Source organism: Rhyacophila brunnea, unplaced genomic scaffold (assembly GCF_057557595.1).
Source record: "Rhyacophila brunnea isolate RB1 unplaced genomic scaffold, BYU_Rbru_1.0 scaffold_4, whole genome shotgun sequence".
Classification (NCBI taxonomy): Eukaryota; Metazoa; Arthropoda; class Insecta; order Trichoptera; family Rhyacophilidae; genus Rhyacophila; species Rhyacophila brunnea.
The window spans coordinates 14181088-14196820 of record NW_028233068.1 but is presented as its reverse complement, the minus strand read 5'-3'; the positions used below and the strand labels follow the sequence as shown (position 1 = coordinate 14196820).

The following is a 15733-nucleotide window of genomic DNA, read 5'->3' as shown; positions in this document are numbered from 1 at the left end:
TCTAATTACGAAATATGAAATGTATGGGGGAAAAATATTAATTTTTTTTTAAATTTTGTTTCCGATCTTAGATGTGCCTACCAAATTTCCGATACAATTCTTTCAAATTAAAATTTGTGAAAATACCATGTGTCATTGATCCATAAATTGAGCTAGAATTATATAAAAATACGAAATATTTTTTATTTTTCCAATTTGTCAACACAATCGTTTGGCATTGGTCCTCTAGTAAAACTACGTTTTTGATATTTTAAGAAGAATGACTCATTGTATAGTGTACTTTATTACGATTTATTGAATATTTTTATATGCCAGGACTCTGAAATCATTTCAAATTACGAAATTCGAATTAAAGGAACGGTTTTATATGAAAATAAATGTTCAAGGGACTTTCTTTTCACGAAAATTTCGAATTATCAGTGTTCTTACTAACGAGGTTTTACTGTATTAACAGATTTTTTATTTTACTTGATCCTTTGATTAATAGGCAATAAGGTTTTTACCTCCTTTTATTGTATTAATTTATTATATAAGCGAGAATTGACTGTATTCATTGTCAGTGTGCATTTACCATTGGTGAGTGAGCATAATGGCTGATTATACCGAAAGGCAAATCCCGGGTCGCAAAAAATGACTCAGATAGAATAGTACAAAACTCAAACCCATTATACGTATAATATATTACATGTATTGCAGTCTACAGGTGTTCCTTAGGTCGGGGGTTGCCGGGATGGATTGGTCGTAAGTCGAATTTCATTAAAAATGTGTATGTAATTTTTTTTGGTAAATTTTCAGTATAGGAGCTCACTTTTTCCGGGCGTATCATAGGCGGAAACTCCGTTTTTGGTACACTGCATAAATTTTGTGTTCTAATTATCACTCACCTTTGGGAAAAATAATTTTACCAACATCTTTATAGCCTAGCTAAATTGTATATACCTATTGTAATAGATGCATTTTGACAATAATGTCATTCTGAAGTAAATTCGAGTGTAAAGGATTTTTACATACAAGCAACGTTCCCTCTAATTTTTCTATTGTGTGTGCGGATCATCAACACACCTGAGCAGTGGCGTAACTAGGGTTGGTGTCACCCGTCACCCAGTGCAGTAAATTTACACCCCCCTCCTCCCTACAAACACACAAATACAATTTTCCATTAAAACTTACATTTTTAGGGTATTTATTAATTTTAGTGATTTTATATAATAATAACCCTAACAACGATAATTTTTGACGTAAAGAAAAAAAAGTATTTGTTGATAAAATATATTAAATACTAAACTTGCGGAACGTTTTTTTATCTATATATTTGTATGCTGGGATGTTTTTGTTCAATATAAACACTTTTGTGTGAGGACTGTGCAGGAGATGAAAACATGTGTGCGGACATATTTTGTTAGGTGTGCGCGCGCACACCTTACAGAGAACATTGCATACAAGGTATTGGTACTATCGAAGAATTAAAATAAATTAAACAATTATTATTCAAACAAATCAGCATATTTATGTATTTTCAGTAACAATGTACATATATTATGTTATATGGTTTGAAATACTGCATCCGATTGTGTCATCTCGAATGTCACAATGCCAAAATATATTGTTTTTACGCCTCCGTGCGTTGTAACGGTAAAAAAAGTAAGTAAGTGCGAAATGTTGTAAGTCGAGGAGGTCTATAAAGAAATAATAATAGGAAATAATGGAATAATAATTTTTTTTTTCGACCATGTCCGATCATTTAGTAATATATTATGTTTTATCAACGTAAGTAATCCTCTCTACAAAACAAATATTAATGATGAATGTGTGTAATTAATATATAATTTTCAAATTATTTCGGTAAATAAAGATTTTATAAAAAATAACAAAAGTTCCTTTCGAAGAGAGGATTAAAATATCGTCACTGTTCTGTCAGAAGACACTAATTCGAAAAAATGACATATTAAGTTAGTTATACCAAAATGTTCATTATTTGAAACTTTACCGTCTGGAAACCTTCTTAATAAATAAACAGTCTTTATTTTAAAGTCAATCTTTTGACGATTACTTAATAAACTCACATGATAGACCATTTCAAACATTTTAACCAGTCAAATTACTCAAAACTAGTATTCTCCAGTTAGTGTGTTCTGCCAGAACAGACGATATAAAAGTACCGAAAGTTAAATAATTTCATATAAAAGTTGTATGTAATATTTTTTTTGGCAGCTATTTGCAACAGGGACGATATTTAATAGACGAGTAGTGCTATAACTGTTTTACAATTGTTTTAATTAATAATGTAATCATTTATAGTGTAGTCAATTTTTAAAGATAATTCGCACGATTCCAATGATATCCGTGGACATCGAATGATGGTTTTACTCTACTTTTGAGAAAATTGTAGTGGTTTTTGATAAGCAGAAACAATGTTAGATCTTATTTCAAAATACGGTAAGTACCTTTTTGTGCACCCCCACCGAAAGCTGCCGCTGATAGTGAGACTAGTATGGTAATGCAATCGCACAACAAGATAGAACTGAATTTATTAACAGCATAAGACAAAGGTTTTAATGGTAATGAGTCAGGCGAAACTGGAATTGGGAGATTTAATTATTTTATTTAGTTCTGTAATTATATAGTCACCTATTTTTCATGATTTATTTTCTCTTTAAGTTTCTCTCTGGGTAAGGTAGATTCCTTACTATTCTACTAATCAAACAAAACGGTCAAAAGAGATACATAATAATTATTATGTAGCATTGGTAACATGAGTATAAATTGGTAATAAAATTATAAATTATTTCTATTGTTTCATCAGCACTAATAGTTTTTTGTGTTCAAAAAAATGATGTCATATTTATGTTCATTCTCCTTAATTTACTGATTGTTTGTTTGGTATAAGTCGCTTGATTCACAAATACTTGTGTGCAAGTATTCCATTCATAGTAAATTCCATATACCATATACCGCTTAGGATTGTCCTGAAAAGTTACAATAGAAATTACTAATAATAAAAAAATAAATGCAAACAAAAAAACGGTTTTAGGGGGATTTGAACATAGGCGCTTCATGTAGTATTTTATTGGGGTTTGTATAAAAATTGGTAATTTTTGTTCCCACCATAATCATATGTTTACGTTCCATTTCTATTAGTCAAATGCTTCTGTTACACAACAAATTATGCCATATGTTTCACCCTTTATGCTTGCACCTCTTTGCCTTATTTAGTTTCTGCATCGGCATTTTCTCAAGACTTTATTATAATATTATACAAGAGCCAGAGTGAAACTAATATAAGTTTAGGAAGAAACAAGGTAAAGAGTTTTTATGAAAATTGTAACAATTCTTACCGGGTATGGACAGTAAACAGCGTGCATATACATTCCATCATCCAAAGCTTTACATTGACTATTCCTAGCACCAAATTTAACTATGCAAAAGAAACGGCTGTCTGCTACTTTAGGGTTGCATACCTCAACTTTTGAAAAATCAAATACTTCCTGAAAAGAAATGAATTTTTGAGTGACTGCACTATCCTTTATAAAATAATATCAGTGGTTATTTTCTAGCAGTGATATTTACTGTTACAATAAAGTATATGCCCATAATTTATTACTATGGCAATATTGTCGTGTTGTACTGTAAACTGTAAACATGACTGCTATAATTATACCCCGTTTACACATGCATGGATATACTACTGACAGTAAGTATCGCGGCCATAACAAGAAATTGCATATGTCAACACGTATTTTCATGCGACAGTTAGGAATTCTTCGATTTGCGCCTGCACATTAGACCAATAGTGGTGAATCTGCCGGCTAAAAATGAACCGATTTTTACGACCTGTCAGATAGTACCATAAAATGGCAACATCGCATCTCGCTTACTCTTGTAGATTGAGATTGGAGAGACAGCACTTTTACACGTAAATAGTTATTGTCACGAGAGTTTAAAATACACACTGCCAGTAAATCCATACATGTGTACAGGCGCTATAAGGCTGCAGATATAAATGCTGCAAATACTGCTATTTAACACTGTATGTAAGTATGTCAATTGAAAAATATTTTAATAATAATTGTTGTGCAATTGGAAATTTGAAAATCGCATCTTTGATTGCGGAAAACGTTTCCTTGTTAATTAAAATTTTCGTATCTGTTATTTCATTAAGGTCTCTTACCCACTGTCGACTGGTCTCAGGCAACCACGATTGTCAGCGACCAGAAAGTGTGACTGGTTGCTGCAACCACGTGCGTAAATGCTGATTTCCTTTCTTACGCCTCGTGGTTGCTAGTTACCTGGTTGACAGTGTGTAAGGGGCCTTAAATGTATGCATGGCTTTCATTGTTATGCTGATTTAATGTAATGTCGACATTCCATAAATGTGTGCCATAGTGAATTAAATAATAAATGGTCGGTGTTATCAAAATTGACTATTGCAGCAATTCAACTATATTTAGTTTTTCTAATAACTGAAGTTTCTATGATTTTCTGAAATTGAGGAACTGGGTGATAAGAGGCATACATGGTAAATTAAAGTTTGAAATAAATGAAAATAAACATTTTGATGGCATTTTTTAGACTTTATATTTTGACATGCAACCGACATTCATATCAAAATGATTTTTGGTGATATCGTAAAAAAGAAATCGAGAATACCGAAAACATTGTCACAGGGAATGAATACCTACCCTAATTTTACTGAGGCCCCTTTTCTATCCAGCTTCTCAATTAGTATCGGCTTGCTTATTTTATCACAATTTAGTATTTTATACAATGTAGTACACAATATGATGTTACATAACATAAAATCGCCAAAATGAAATATCAGTTGCCTTACCGCTGTTGACATGGTGCTCTGCTGTGGTAATCCATAGCATGCGGCATTAACTTCTGGTTTGATTTCATGTACTGGTAAGCATGCTACTCCAATCTTACCATTTTCTGTGAACTCTTCATCAAGAATTAGAGCTCTGATACCATCTGAAAAAAATAGCAAAACAAAATATTAACTTTATAAAATATAATGGAACCTCGATTTTACATGTGAATCCTGAGAGATGAAGAGATGGAGTGTGATTCCTGCTAGTGTCGTATTAAAAAAAAAAGATTTTTTCTATTGGTTATTTATATTTTTCAGAAGTGTTTTAAGTTATGTATGTTCAATAAAAAGAATGTTACTTTTCGTTGTTTTCGTCGTTGTTTTTGATAATGGCCAGAAATGCTAAAATGATCGTCGTTTTGCTTTTCATGCCTGAAATGTTAAGTTGATTTGGGAACATACTACTGCACCAGTGGTACGAAACATTGTTTTACCATCTATTTAGTTGTATTGTTGTGTAATAGGTATAACCCGATTCATATATGTTTTGTGACTGGGTAGGTTTAGAACTTATAACTATTGTATTTTTTTTCATGGCATCATCCTTTTTACATTAAAAACATTAATTCCATATACAAATTATAGTTTACAATGTAAAAATTTGTTTACAGTCAAACTCTTGGTGGAAGGACAATGTTTTATTTTATTTTATCCATTTGAAACAATGGGAAAGTCTTTTACTCCACTGTTTAGATTGGCGCTACACCAATGGTTATACGGGTTCAAATCCTGTCGAGTTTCATATTTTTTTTTTCAAATATGATTTTTTCTAGTGCGTATAATATATCTGAGGTGTTTTCTAATTATATATGTTCAATATATGGAATGTTACATTCTCAAAATCTTGTGAATTATTCATTGAATAAAAGAAATGGTTTATTAAAAATGTAATGTTTCCTCAAAACTAACCAAACATTTTTCCAACCACCTTTCTGTCTGTTTCTGGCTGTTCGGTATTTAGTAAAGAGTTGTCCAGTATCCCACTTCTGGCAATCACGACTACATGTTTTTCGTACTCATCACTACAGTCCGATGATATCAGTACTACCTTTGGATGTATCAGAGTACCGTAGCATATGAATTTGTATGGAGAAGGAGACCTGCATGATAAGGTGAGAAATAATTATATTAATCATTCTTTTATTTATAGGTAATAGGTAAATAATTTGGTTGGTGATATGGCTAAAATATTCCTTGAAAAGAGGTTTTATTATAGCGCTACAATAGCATGAGGTAAATTGTACGTATTACATTTTACCATAGTACAGTTCGCCATGAGCTTTCTTATCGGAAAGAGATAGATGACCGTATGCTATACGGTCATCTCTATAGCACCGAGATAAAAAAAAATATGCTTTGTTCGTGGAGCATTGCAGACAATAATGTTCCAATTTTATTAGATCCTATCCTAACAAATAATCCAGTATATCGACTATTTTCAAAATTTGTTTTCCGTTGGCTTCCTGTAAACCGACAAGAAGCGTGTTTTATTTGGACATGAATTTTATCTCAGTACTATACGACGCAAAGAGGTTGGACGGTCTTTAATATACGACCATATATTTCCGATACAACATTTCACTGTGAAGTGTGATACGGTGAACTGCATATGTACAAATTTCCGGACACGGACCATGAGGCCCAATGACAGTAATGTTGTAGTAGTGAAACAATCACAGAAACACACGGCCTTTTGATAAAACTACGTAAGTAAATGTATTGTGACCTCAACAAGAATCGAACACGGAGTCACCGGATGAGAAGCCAGTGTCGAGCTACGAGGGCCGCTTAATGTAGCCTCCCATGTCCCGCGGTTAGAAAAAAAATGATAATTTACATTTTATTTTAAAAGAATTCGTTCATGAAGAATCAACCGTGACAGACAATTGAGCACAGATGACAAACATAGTTATATTTTACATTATTAAATTAAGTATATAAAAAAATTATATTTTATATTGAGTATTTTGAGTTTGATATACTTATTTATATTTTTTTTGATAAATATTTTGTCTACCGTATGGTCTGAGTCTTAATTTTAAAACTCAGCTAAATACGTCAATATTAATTACTAAAAGTTTATCTTAATTTCAAAGTCGGCTAAAATGATAGTAAAAGATAGATAAATCGAAATAACATTATAATGTTATTTCAATTTATCTCAAAATTGCATTAAACTGTTTAGCCGCTTTTGAAAGAAAGCGCTTCAAATAATATAGAATTATTTAATTATTAAATAATATATACTTATATCAATAAATTATTAAATTATTATAGGTTGTGTGGTAAGTTGCATAAGTACTTAATTTTCATAAATAAATAAACTGTTTTTACACCAAAACTGCAACAGTCCAAGGGAAAAGTTCATTCGTCGGAATATCCTTCATGAGGCCACAAGATGTTATCTTTTTCCCAATATCTGTAGGTTTAATCTTGTCTTTACAGTTCCCCTCATCCAACCTATAATTTCAGTAGAATTATAGTAATATTCTTGCCCATAATTAATTACAGTCGAACTTGGTTATTACGAGGAAGATGGGACCGACTGAATTTGCTCGTTATATCAGAGAATAGGTATTTTTAAATGAGCGGTCACATAACACAAAAAGTCGCAATTCAAACAAAAATACACAATTAGAATTTTTCCCCAAAACAAGCATGGCATTCATAAACTACCAAAGAAGTAAAGTTGTTTATTGTAATGAACGCTGGTAGGTACCAACTGACATCACAAACCTTGGATTTTTTACATGCAATTTCAACCATATGCGTGGATACTTTTTCAATATTGTCGGCGAAAACACCAATTAGGTAGGTACTTAGACACTTAACTAGTATCATAAACGTAATCCGATCCCGGCGGCATCCTGTCCGGTCGGATTTTATTGCTTAGAGTCGAAATGTTTTTAAATGATCGACACATTAACAGATTTAAGATAATTTTTGACGATATTTTAGCTCGGTATACCCGATAAGTAGCTCGTTATATAAGTGAATAAATGTATGGAGAAAATCATAAACTAAAATGTCAACGAATGTTTTCTCGTTACATCCGAGATCTCGCTATATCCGCTCATAATAACCGAGTTTGACTGTATTTTAGTTGTACTATCCGTAACACAGAAACAATATAATTTGAGGTGAGTCAGGGTCAAGTCATGGCAGTAATGGAGGTAGGCTGTTAAGATCCGCCATAAATAGTGCATATTAAACTTTGTCAGTCATATGTATTTATTTTTATTGAACTAAGACTACGATTTACAGACTATTTACATAATTACAAACTCCATTGAAACATTTATCGTAAAATTATAATATAATGTTTAATAACAAAAGTGGTAAAAGTTTAATTTCAATTTTCATAAACATACAGGCAGCCGTTGACTTTCGTACGTTCTACTTTTGTACAATTTGTTATTTAGTACGTTTCTTAAAATTTAGATTTTTGTTGATAAAAGAGCTAACAATGAAAGGTTTCTTGGAAACATTTAATTATGCCCACGAATGATCAGTGATTTTATGAATTCTGAAGAAACTCCAGAAACTATCTCAATTGAAATAGTGAACCTAACGAATGAACTAAACTTGGACGTCAACAACAAAGATGTTTAATGAGTTAATTGAATCTCACTCAGAACCTCTGTCAAATGAATACTTAATTGAGCAGCAAGAGTTAAATGAAACACAAAATGAAAGTGAAGAAGAAGAAGCAGATACACTCGTCAAGACTTTGACAATCAAAAATATGAATGAAGTCTTCTAGCATCTTGACAAATTTTTGATTATCATGGAAGAATGTGATCCCAATGATCAATGGAGAGCGTATATCTTAAATACGTAAAGCAAATGATAAAAACACAGCATGATATACAGCGCTTTATCAAGAAAAGAAAAAAATAATTGTGAAATTCAATTCAAATCTCTTGACAAGTATATAAAGAATACACCTGAATATGTCTCGTAAACTATATTTTCCCCATTAGAAAATAAATATTTTAAAGTAGTCTTTTTGATGTACTTTTTTACATTTCTCTACACATTTTCAGGAACCAATTACGTACGAAAGTCGAGGGCCGCCTGTATCTACAATAATCCTTTTTTTATGTTATATTTTACATGATTATGAAATGTTAATTTCTAAGATGTGAAAGACAAGGAATCATAATGACATATTATACATCTTTCATACAAAGTCTACAAATTATTCAGGCTTAGCTTGCAAAGTTATTCCAAATTCTTTATTTTCGACCTTCACACAACACAAGGAAGGGCCTTTAAAAAATATTGAATGTACATTGCTACGTTATCAATTATTGAAGATTAAAAAATTTACATACATAGCCTGATTTAATCTTTATTACAATATAGAAATCGCATTTTCTCTCAAGTTAAGGAACTCGTAATTTGCCTATGTGTATGGGAGAAAACATTAAGGAAGAAAAGTTAAAATAAAACAAAAAAGCTCGACAATGATTCTTTCTTCTGTGCAAAAAATTTGCCTACACTTGCACTAGGAAAGGTAGCTTTTCATTTTGTATCCTACACTTGCCCCAACTCACTATAGTTAAATGCAATATTTTTTTAATAATATTATTGTAATTTTAAACTCACGATGGCCGCGCGGCTTAAGCGTCAACCTATGACGTTGTGGGTCCCAGGATCGAATCCTGGGTCTGGCAAGCACATATTATATTATTTTTCAATTAGTGTATGAGTCAGAGTATGGACCTAATAGGTTGAGCAAGTGGCTGACATCCATTTCTCGTAAAAACTAAATCTGTTAATACAAACCTCCAATCTGTGGAGGCGCATATGATCTTACTAGATCGGACATGGTTAAAAAAAAAAAAACGGTGTGTGTACTTATGTACAAGCATTAGAAGTTATACTTATTTGGCGTAACAAAACAAAAACTTGTGATAAACTAGATTCTTCGATTAGCTCTTAATTATCTTGTTAAATTACACACTCAAGAAAAAGGACCGCTTATTGGAACGCCGTTGGTTTGTTTCTATACACTTTAACTTGTATCACTAAATTATATAATTATTTATCTTTGTTTTTATTTTTAAAGTAACAACTGCCACTATGACGTTTAATCGTTAGTTTACGGAAGGAATTGCAAATGGCCGACAGTAATAAATTCGCTGCCTAGGCAACGGAACAATTCTAAACTATATACAATATAATATGTATAATCGTCACGATTGCAGTATTATTCTGTGGCGTAATGGTTGTGCGTTCGGCTGATAACTGAACAATCATTGGTTCGAATCCAATCGAGTGTTTTTTTGTGTGAAAAAATAAATTATGTGTTACATGTCACACGCCAAAAATACACTCTGATCTGATTTTTCAAACGTGCCTAAAGAAGTATAACTTAAAAAATTGTAATTAGTTTTAAATATTACTCACCAGTGAACAGTTTCCTCATTCAACATGGCTGAAATGTTTTTCCCCAAATTCTCAACAATACTTTCAAATTCATTTTTGAGACCATCATAATTATTCCTTCTTCTATTTATGCTATCCATCGCATTCATCCATCCAACATTTGGAGATGACAGATATATACCGTTACCTTTTAATAGATAATGATGCGCATTGCCCATCATTAGTAATTGATACTTAAGTCTTTTATTGTCTATCAATAATCTAGCTACATGCCTTTGACACTCCTCAGAATTAAACGATACGATATTGTTTGTCATTTCTCTAACATCACTGTTAAACTTATTACGTAATCCGGGAGGGGTTTCCACGTTAACAACAGCTGTTTTATTTTTCCTCGGCAGCATTTCAGGGTTTTCATCAATTAATAATGTAAAATCATTGATGACGAGCAATATCAGTCTCCAGCCAATGTTTTGATTTGCTTCTATAATTGCAACATTTCCAGTGTCCGTGTCCAGCGAGATAGCCTTAAGGTTTTGTCCTAATTTACTAAATTCTTCAACCAATATTTTATCCGCGATCTTGATAGGTTGGATAGTATTCATTGCAAATAATCTCCCCAAACCTATCAAGTATGCTATGTTTCTCTTTGTGTCTAAGACGCATTCTTTAAAGTTTTCAACATCATTTGAGACTATCTGAAACATATTTTTATGTTTTATTACTCAAAATATTGTAGTATAAATTTCACATTTTATAATTAAACAAGTACAAAATAGTTTAAAGAAAGAGGAGAATATCTCATAATAATAATAATATGTTCTCATATCTATTCACGCGTGAACCAGTATTTAAACATATAACTGTTTGTAACTTTGTTTTGTATGACAAGCTATATGCATATATTCCTAATGGCGCCTGTGCACGTGTGCATAGATTTACTGGCAGCAATAATGTGTATTTTGAACTATCGTGACAATAACTGTTTAAATGCAAAAGTGTTGACTGTCTCTCCAATCGCATTCTTAAAGAGGAAGAGAGACTTGATGTTGTCATTTTATGGTACTATTTGACAGATCGTAAAAATCGGCCGTGGTGTAATTAGTTTTTTTGCCGGCAGGTTCGCCACTACTTCGCAGGTGCAGATCGAAAAAATCCCAACTGTCGCATGAAAATTCAGAAGCTTCCGACCTTTTTTGATTCATGCGTGCAATCTTGCAACTGCATAATAATACATGTTCACACATTCATTTTCTTATTACGGCCACGATAAATAAGCAGTAAATCCATGCACGTCTAAATGGGGTATAACATTATAAGTAGCCATTTACACGTGCATGGATTTACTCCTGACAATACGTATTATCGCAGAAATAACAAGAAAATGCACGTATAGACACATATTACCGTGCAAATTGCTAGATTGCATGCATGGATCAAAAAAGTTTAACGGCTTCTGAATTTTCACACAGTAGTTACAACTTTTGCGTCATGTGTGCATGCGCCTTAGAACGTTCGTAGCGAATCTGCCAGAAAAAAATTACACATTATAATACACCGCGCAGCACACAAAACATGGGACAAGCTGCGGGATTCTGGCATGATCTGATAAGATGCACCGAGACTGGCGAGCGACAGGGATTCTTGGAGGCACCATGACTGTGGTGTCCATATGCTCTGGTCGAACATAGTCGAAGAAGAAGTACCTATTTAGTGATGAGATAAATTATTTGCTTACCTTTGCTAAAGCAGTGTTTGTTGCCTTATGATGTTCATAAAATAGAGATCCATGTAAATTGAAAATTTTGTTACCAGCGTTGTCTTTAACAACGTCTAACGTAGGTTTGTTCCGTTTTGGTCCTATTGTGTATTTTGTATAATCTAATTCCGTAAAGACTAGACTTTGATTCTCCAATAATATCTGTAACGTTAGACAAGCTTTGACTAATACGAGGGTGGGTCAATAATTCCTTAGAAAAAAGCATTAAAACAGTTTTTATTTTTGTATTTTTTTTTTATTTCTCAACATAATCTCCTTGGAGCTCAATACACTTGGTTAGACGTTTCTCAATTTTTTTTAAACCGTCAGAAAAATAAGTTTTCGGAAGGTCCTCAAAATAAGCATTTGTCCGATCGATGACTTCTTCATTTGAAAAAAAACGTTGTCCACTTAGCCATTTTTTTAAGTTTGGGAAAAGGAAAAAGTCACTGGGGGCTAAATCTGGCGAATACGGTGGGTGGTCGACCAATTCGAACTTCAATTCTTCAATTTTAGCCATTGATCGTAAACATGTGTGAACACGGGCATTGTCCTGATGAAAGAGGATTTTTTTCCTGTTTAAATGAGGCCGTTTTTCTTCAATTTTGTTTTTTAGCTGGTCCAATAAAGATGCATAATAATCCCATGTTATTGTTTTTCCTTTTTCCAAATAGTCAACGAAAAATTCCACGTGCATCCCAAAATACAGTAGCCATAACCTTACCAGCTGATTTTACGGTTTTCGCCTTCTTTGGACATGGTTCGCCTTTCGCAATCCACTGCTTTGACTGTTCTTTCGTCTCGGGAGTATAGTGGTGTATCCATGTTTCATCTACAGTCACAAAGCGACGAAAAAATTTATCCGGATTGCGTTGCATGAGCGACAACAGGGCTTTAGAGGCCACCACCCTATTGCGTTTATTGTCGACTGTGAGCAAACGCGGCACCCATCTTGCAGAAATATTTTTCATGCCCAATTTGTCATGTAAAATAGAAATGACGCTACCTTTTGAGATCCCTGTAACCTCAATTATCTCACTCAACTTTAATCTTCGGTCACTTAACACCATATCGTGGATTTTATTGATCATTTCTGGTGTAGTCACCTCTACAGGTCGTCCTGAGCGTGGTTCATCCTTTGTTGATGTACGACCACGTTTAAATTCATTTAACCAGTTATAAATAGTTGCAAGTGAAGGAGCAGATATGCCGTGAACTAAATCCAACTCATTTTTTATTTCCTTTGCTGTTAACCCTTTTATATTAAAATGTTTAATAACAGCTCTAAACTCAATTTTCTCCATTTTCCATTTTTCCATTTTCCACCAATTTTTAAATGTACGAGAAACACACAACAACCCGACCAATCTGATTGAAACTTCGCAGCATACTGAATCGGTAGTGCCGCTGCATGAAAACAAACCGCTTACAGTACTAGTCGCGCCACCTGTCGGCTTTTCTAAGGACTTATTGACCCACCCTCGTAACATAAATTAGTGACAACATGTTGTGGTTTGCACACAACATTAAAAATTGAATAGAGATCATAATCCCACTTGCTAGTGTTGATAGTGGAGGTGGAACGAGGTGATTTAGTGCCCGGCGCAGTAATAACACAATATATAACATAACGCATAATACAAAACATGAAACTTTTGGTACCAGTGATTTTTTTAATGGAACATTATCACCGGCCTTCTTGCGCTCTTAGGTGGAGATGGCAGACCGTGATAATGTCATGGCCAAGAAACGGGGGTGGGGGACAGAAACGCACGGTGTATTTTGTCGAGGGTGGTTTATTTTTATCGTATTTGCGATTTGGTGGGCTGCAGACATGGTGTCGCGGGCTGGGCTACTTGTTGCTTGGGCTGCAGACGTAGTGTCGCGGGCTTGGCTGCTGGGGCTTCGCATCCGAGGCGATGCTCGCTGTCCGGCGTCCGATGGGAGAGAGGATCGGAGCTTGCGGCTTGGCGTGCTGCCGATGTGGTCCTTTGTTTCCTGGAGATACTTGAGAAGTCTGCCGACGCGGTCCTTTTGACGGGAGATGTGTCTTGGCTTCGCGTCCGAGGCGAGCAGAGACGATGCTGGCTGTCCGGCGGCCAATCGAAGAGAGAGCTTTTCGCGTGTGTTCAACCGTCAGATTCGGCGTCATCCCGCTCTCGGTCGCGAACCTCCCTGTTTTACCGACGGATTCTACTGGCGGCGCGAGCGGCCGTTTTCGGCAGACTGCGCCTGCATTTTGGCGGGAGCGCGAACGAATTTGAATTCGGATTTGAGGAGGCGGGCTCTGCTTGGCTGAGGGTTGCGAGAACCGCAAAGAGTGGACGTAGGCTGTGGTGTTCTGGGAAAGTTGATGGTTCGGTCCGCCCTTTGAGGTAGTCTCCTGTGGGAGACTTCCATCTGGTATCAACATGTATTTATATAGGTGGTTTATGTCAGTGATGGTTTATGTCGGAGGATTAATTTTGATTTTGGTTTGAATTAAAACCATCGATTCAGGGAAATCGAATATTAGGCATGTTATATTTTTTACACAAGATATAGGACATAGTGCTTATGGAGGAGGTAACAAAAACATAGGTGAAACTTTATTTAATGATTCTCAAGATGTCACAGAACTTTGTTGATAGGGGCAAAGCACAATTTATTTACTTTATGTTAGGGTATTTTTTTATATTTATTATTTATTTTTTAGTCATGTACAACGGTTTTATGCAATAAAACCTATTTTGAAAAATCTGAGGGTTACGCCCTTTTTCCTTTCTACAGTCGATATGTATTAACAATAAACTGCCATTTTCATTCTATTTCCAATGAATCTAGTGTTTTCAACATAGAGAAAAACAACTTTTCTATAGCTATCAGCTCAACCATATTAAAAACGTCAGAGTCGCTATCAATTGTTGTAATACAAAGAGTATGCAGGTTCCCTGTTTATTATTATTTGATATTCTTTTCAGACTTTTAGTATGGTAAGCTTTTTTGCTACTACAAAAGCCATGATTGGAAAATCTGCACTAATATTGTATCATTTACCTACCAAAGTTTCAGATGCCGAATAGTGTAATCCATTTGGTACAGGAATATTGATATCATTCTCTTCATAAAGAATCCGTTTCCAGTAATTGTGTTTTAAAATACTTATAAACTCTCCTTTACTCGTGGCGGTCACAAAAACCACACATAGCATCGCTCGAACAATCATTTTCATTTTATATTATTTGCTATGTTGTGTTATTTCAGTTTTCGAAACAAATCACTCATCACTGTCTTATACTCGATAGCCTACGATACAAAATATACTTTTAAGTCAAAACTATATTATGCATAAGCTTATGTCAACTGAATACTCAAACGAATATAACTTTATAATAATATTTGACATTAGCATTACTGTTGGCCTTTTATTTCTTACAAAATGGTGGCCAATCAGCTTTTTTAATTAATTTAATTAATAATTTATATAATTAATACCTACTAATAATAATTAAACAAGGAAAATTATAGTGTAACGTATTACTGTATTATAGTATTTCCAAGCATATATTATTTGAATTTGATAAATAATAACAATTTTTATCTGCATTACATACTCAAACTGGCAGTTTTCAATCTTTTTTGAATTGTGATCCTCTTTTTAGTAGAATTTTTTGTAAGGAGAATAAATTGTATATATTTTATTTTCATTTGAAATCAAAACATTGTTTACT

At 33.7% G+C, this 15733-nt stretch overlaps 1 protein-coding gene across 5 annotated transcripts; it reads right to left on the bottom strand.

Moving 5' to 3' along the window:
• Positions 1 to 1489: 1489 nt before the first annotated feature.
• On the bottom strand, positions 1490 to 15566 carry LOC147066923 (uncharacterized). Of its 5 annotated transcripts, none has more exons than XM_085954725.1 (9): positions 15498 to 15566; positions 15064 to 15308; positions 12003 to 12185; positions 10286 to 10962; positions 7205 to 7330; positions 5780 to 5970; positions 4829 to 4971; positions 3336 to 3485; positions 1490 to 2966 (listed from the first exon to the last, which is right to left on the bottom strand). In XM_085954725.1, exons 2-9 carry the CDS (start codon positions 15232 to 15234, stop codon positions 2823 to 2825), a joined length of 1785 nt encoding a protein of 594 aa, XP_085810851.1. In that variant the 5' UTR covers positions 15235 to 15308; positions 15498 to 15566; the 3' UTR covers positions 1490 to 2822. The 5 variants fall into 5 exon arrangements, with proteins under 5 accessions (XP_085810851.1, XP_085810850.1, XP_085810853.1 ...); XM_085954724.1 differs by having other exon boundaries at positions 15502 to 15564; XM_085954727.1 differs by lacking the exon at positions 12003 to 12185 and having other exon boundaries at positions 15502 to 15559.
• Positions 15567 to 15733: the final 167 nt, after the last annotated feature.

What these genes read in the sequence shown, in the direction of transcription:
- LOC147066923 (XM_085954725.1), bottom strand. Translation starts at nt 15,234, where the DNA reads ATGAAAATGATTGTTCGAGCGATGCTATGTGTGGTTTTTGTGACCGCC. An exon ending in CAAACACTGCTTTAGCAAAG is followed by an intron (nt 10,963 to 12,002) that starts GTAAGCAAATAA and finishes AATATGTTTCAG; the next exon opens with ATAGTCTCAAATGATGTTGA. An exon ending in CTGTTTACTGTCCATACCCG is followed by an intron (nt 2,967 to 3,335) that starts GTAAGAATTGTT and finishes GTAACTTTTCAG; the next exon opens with GACAATCCTAAGCGGTATAT.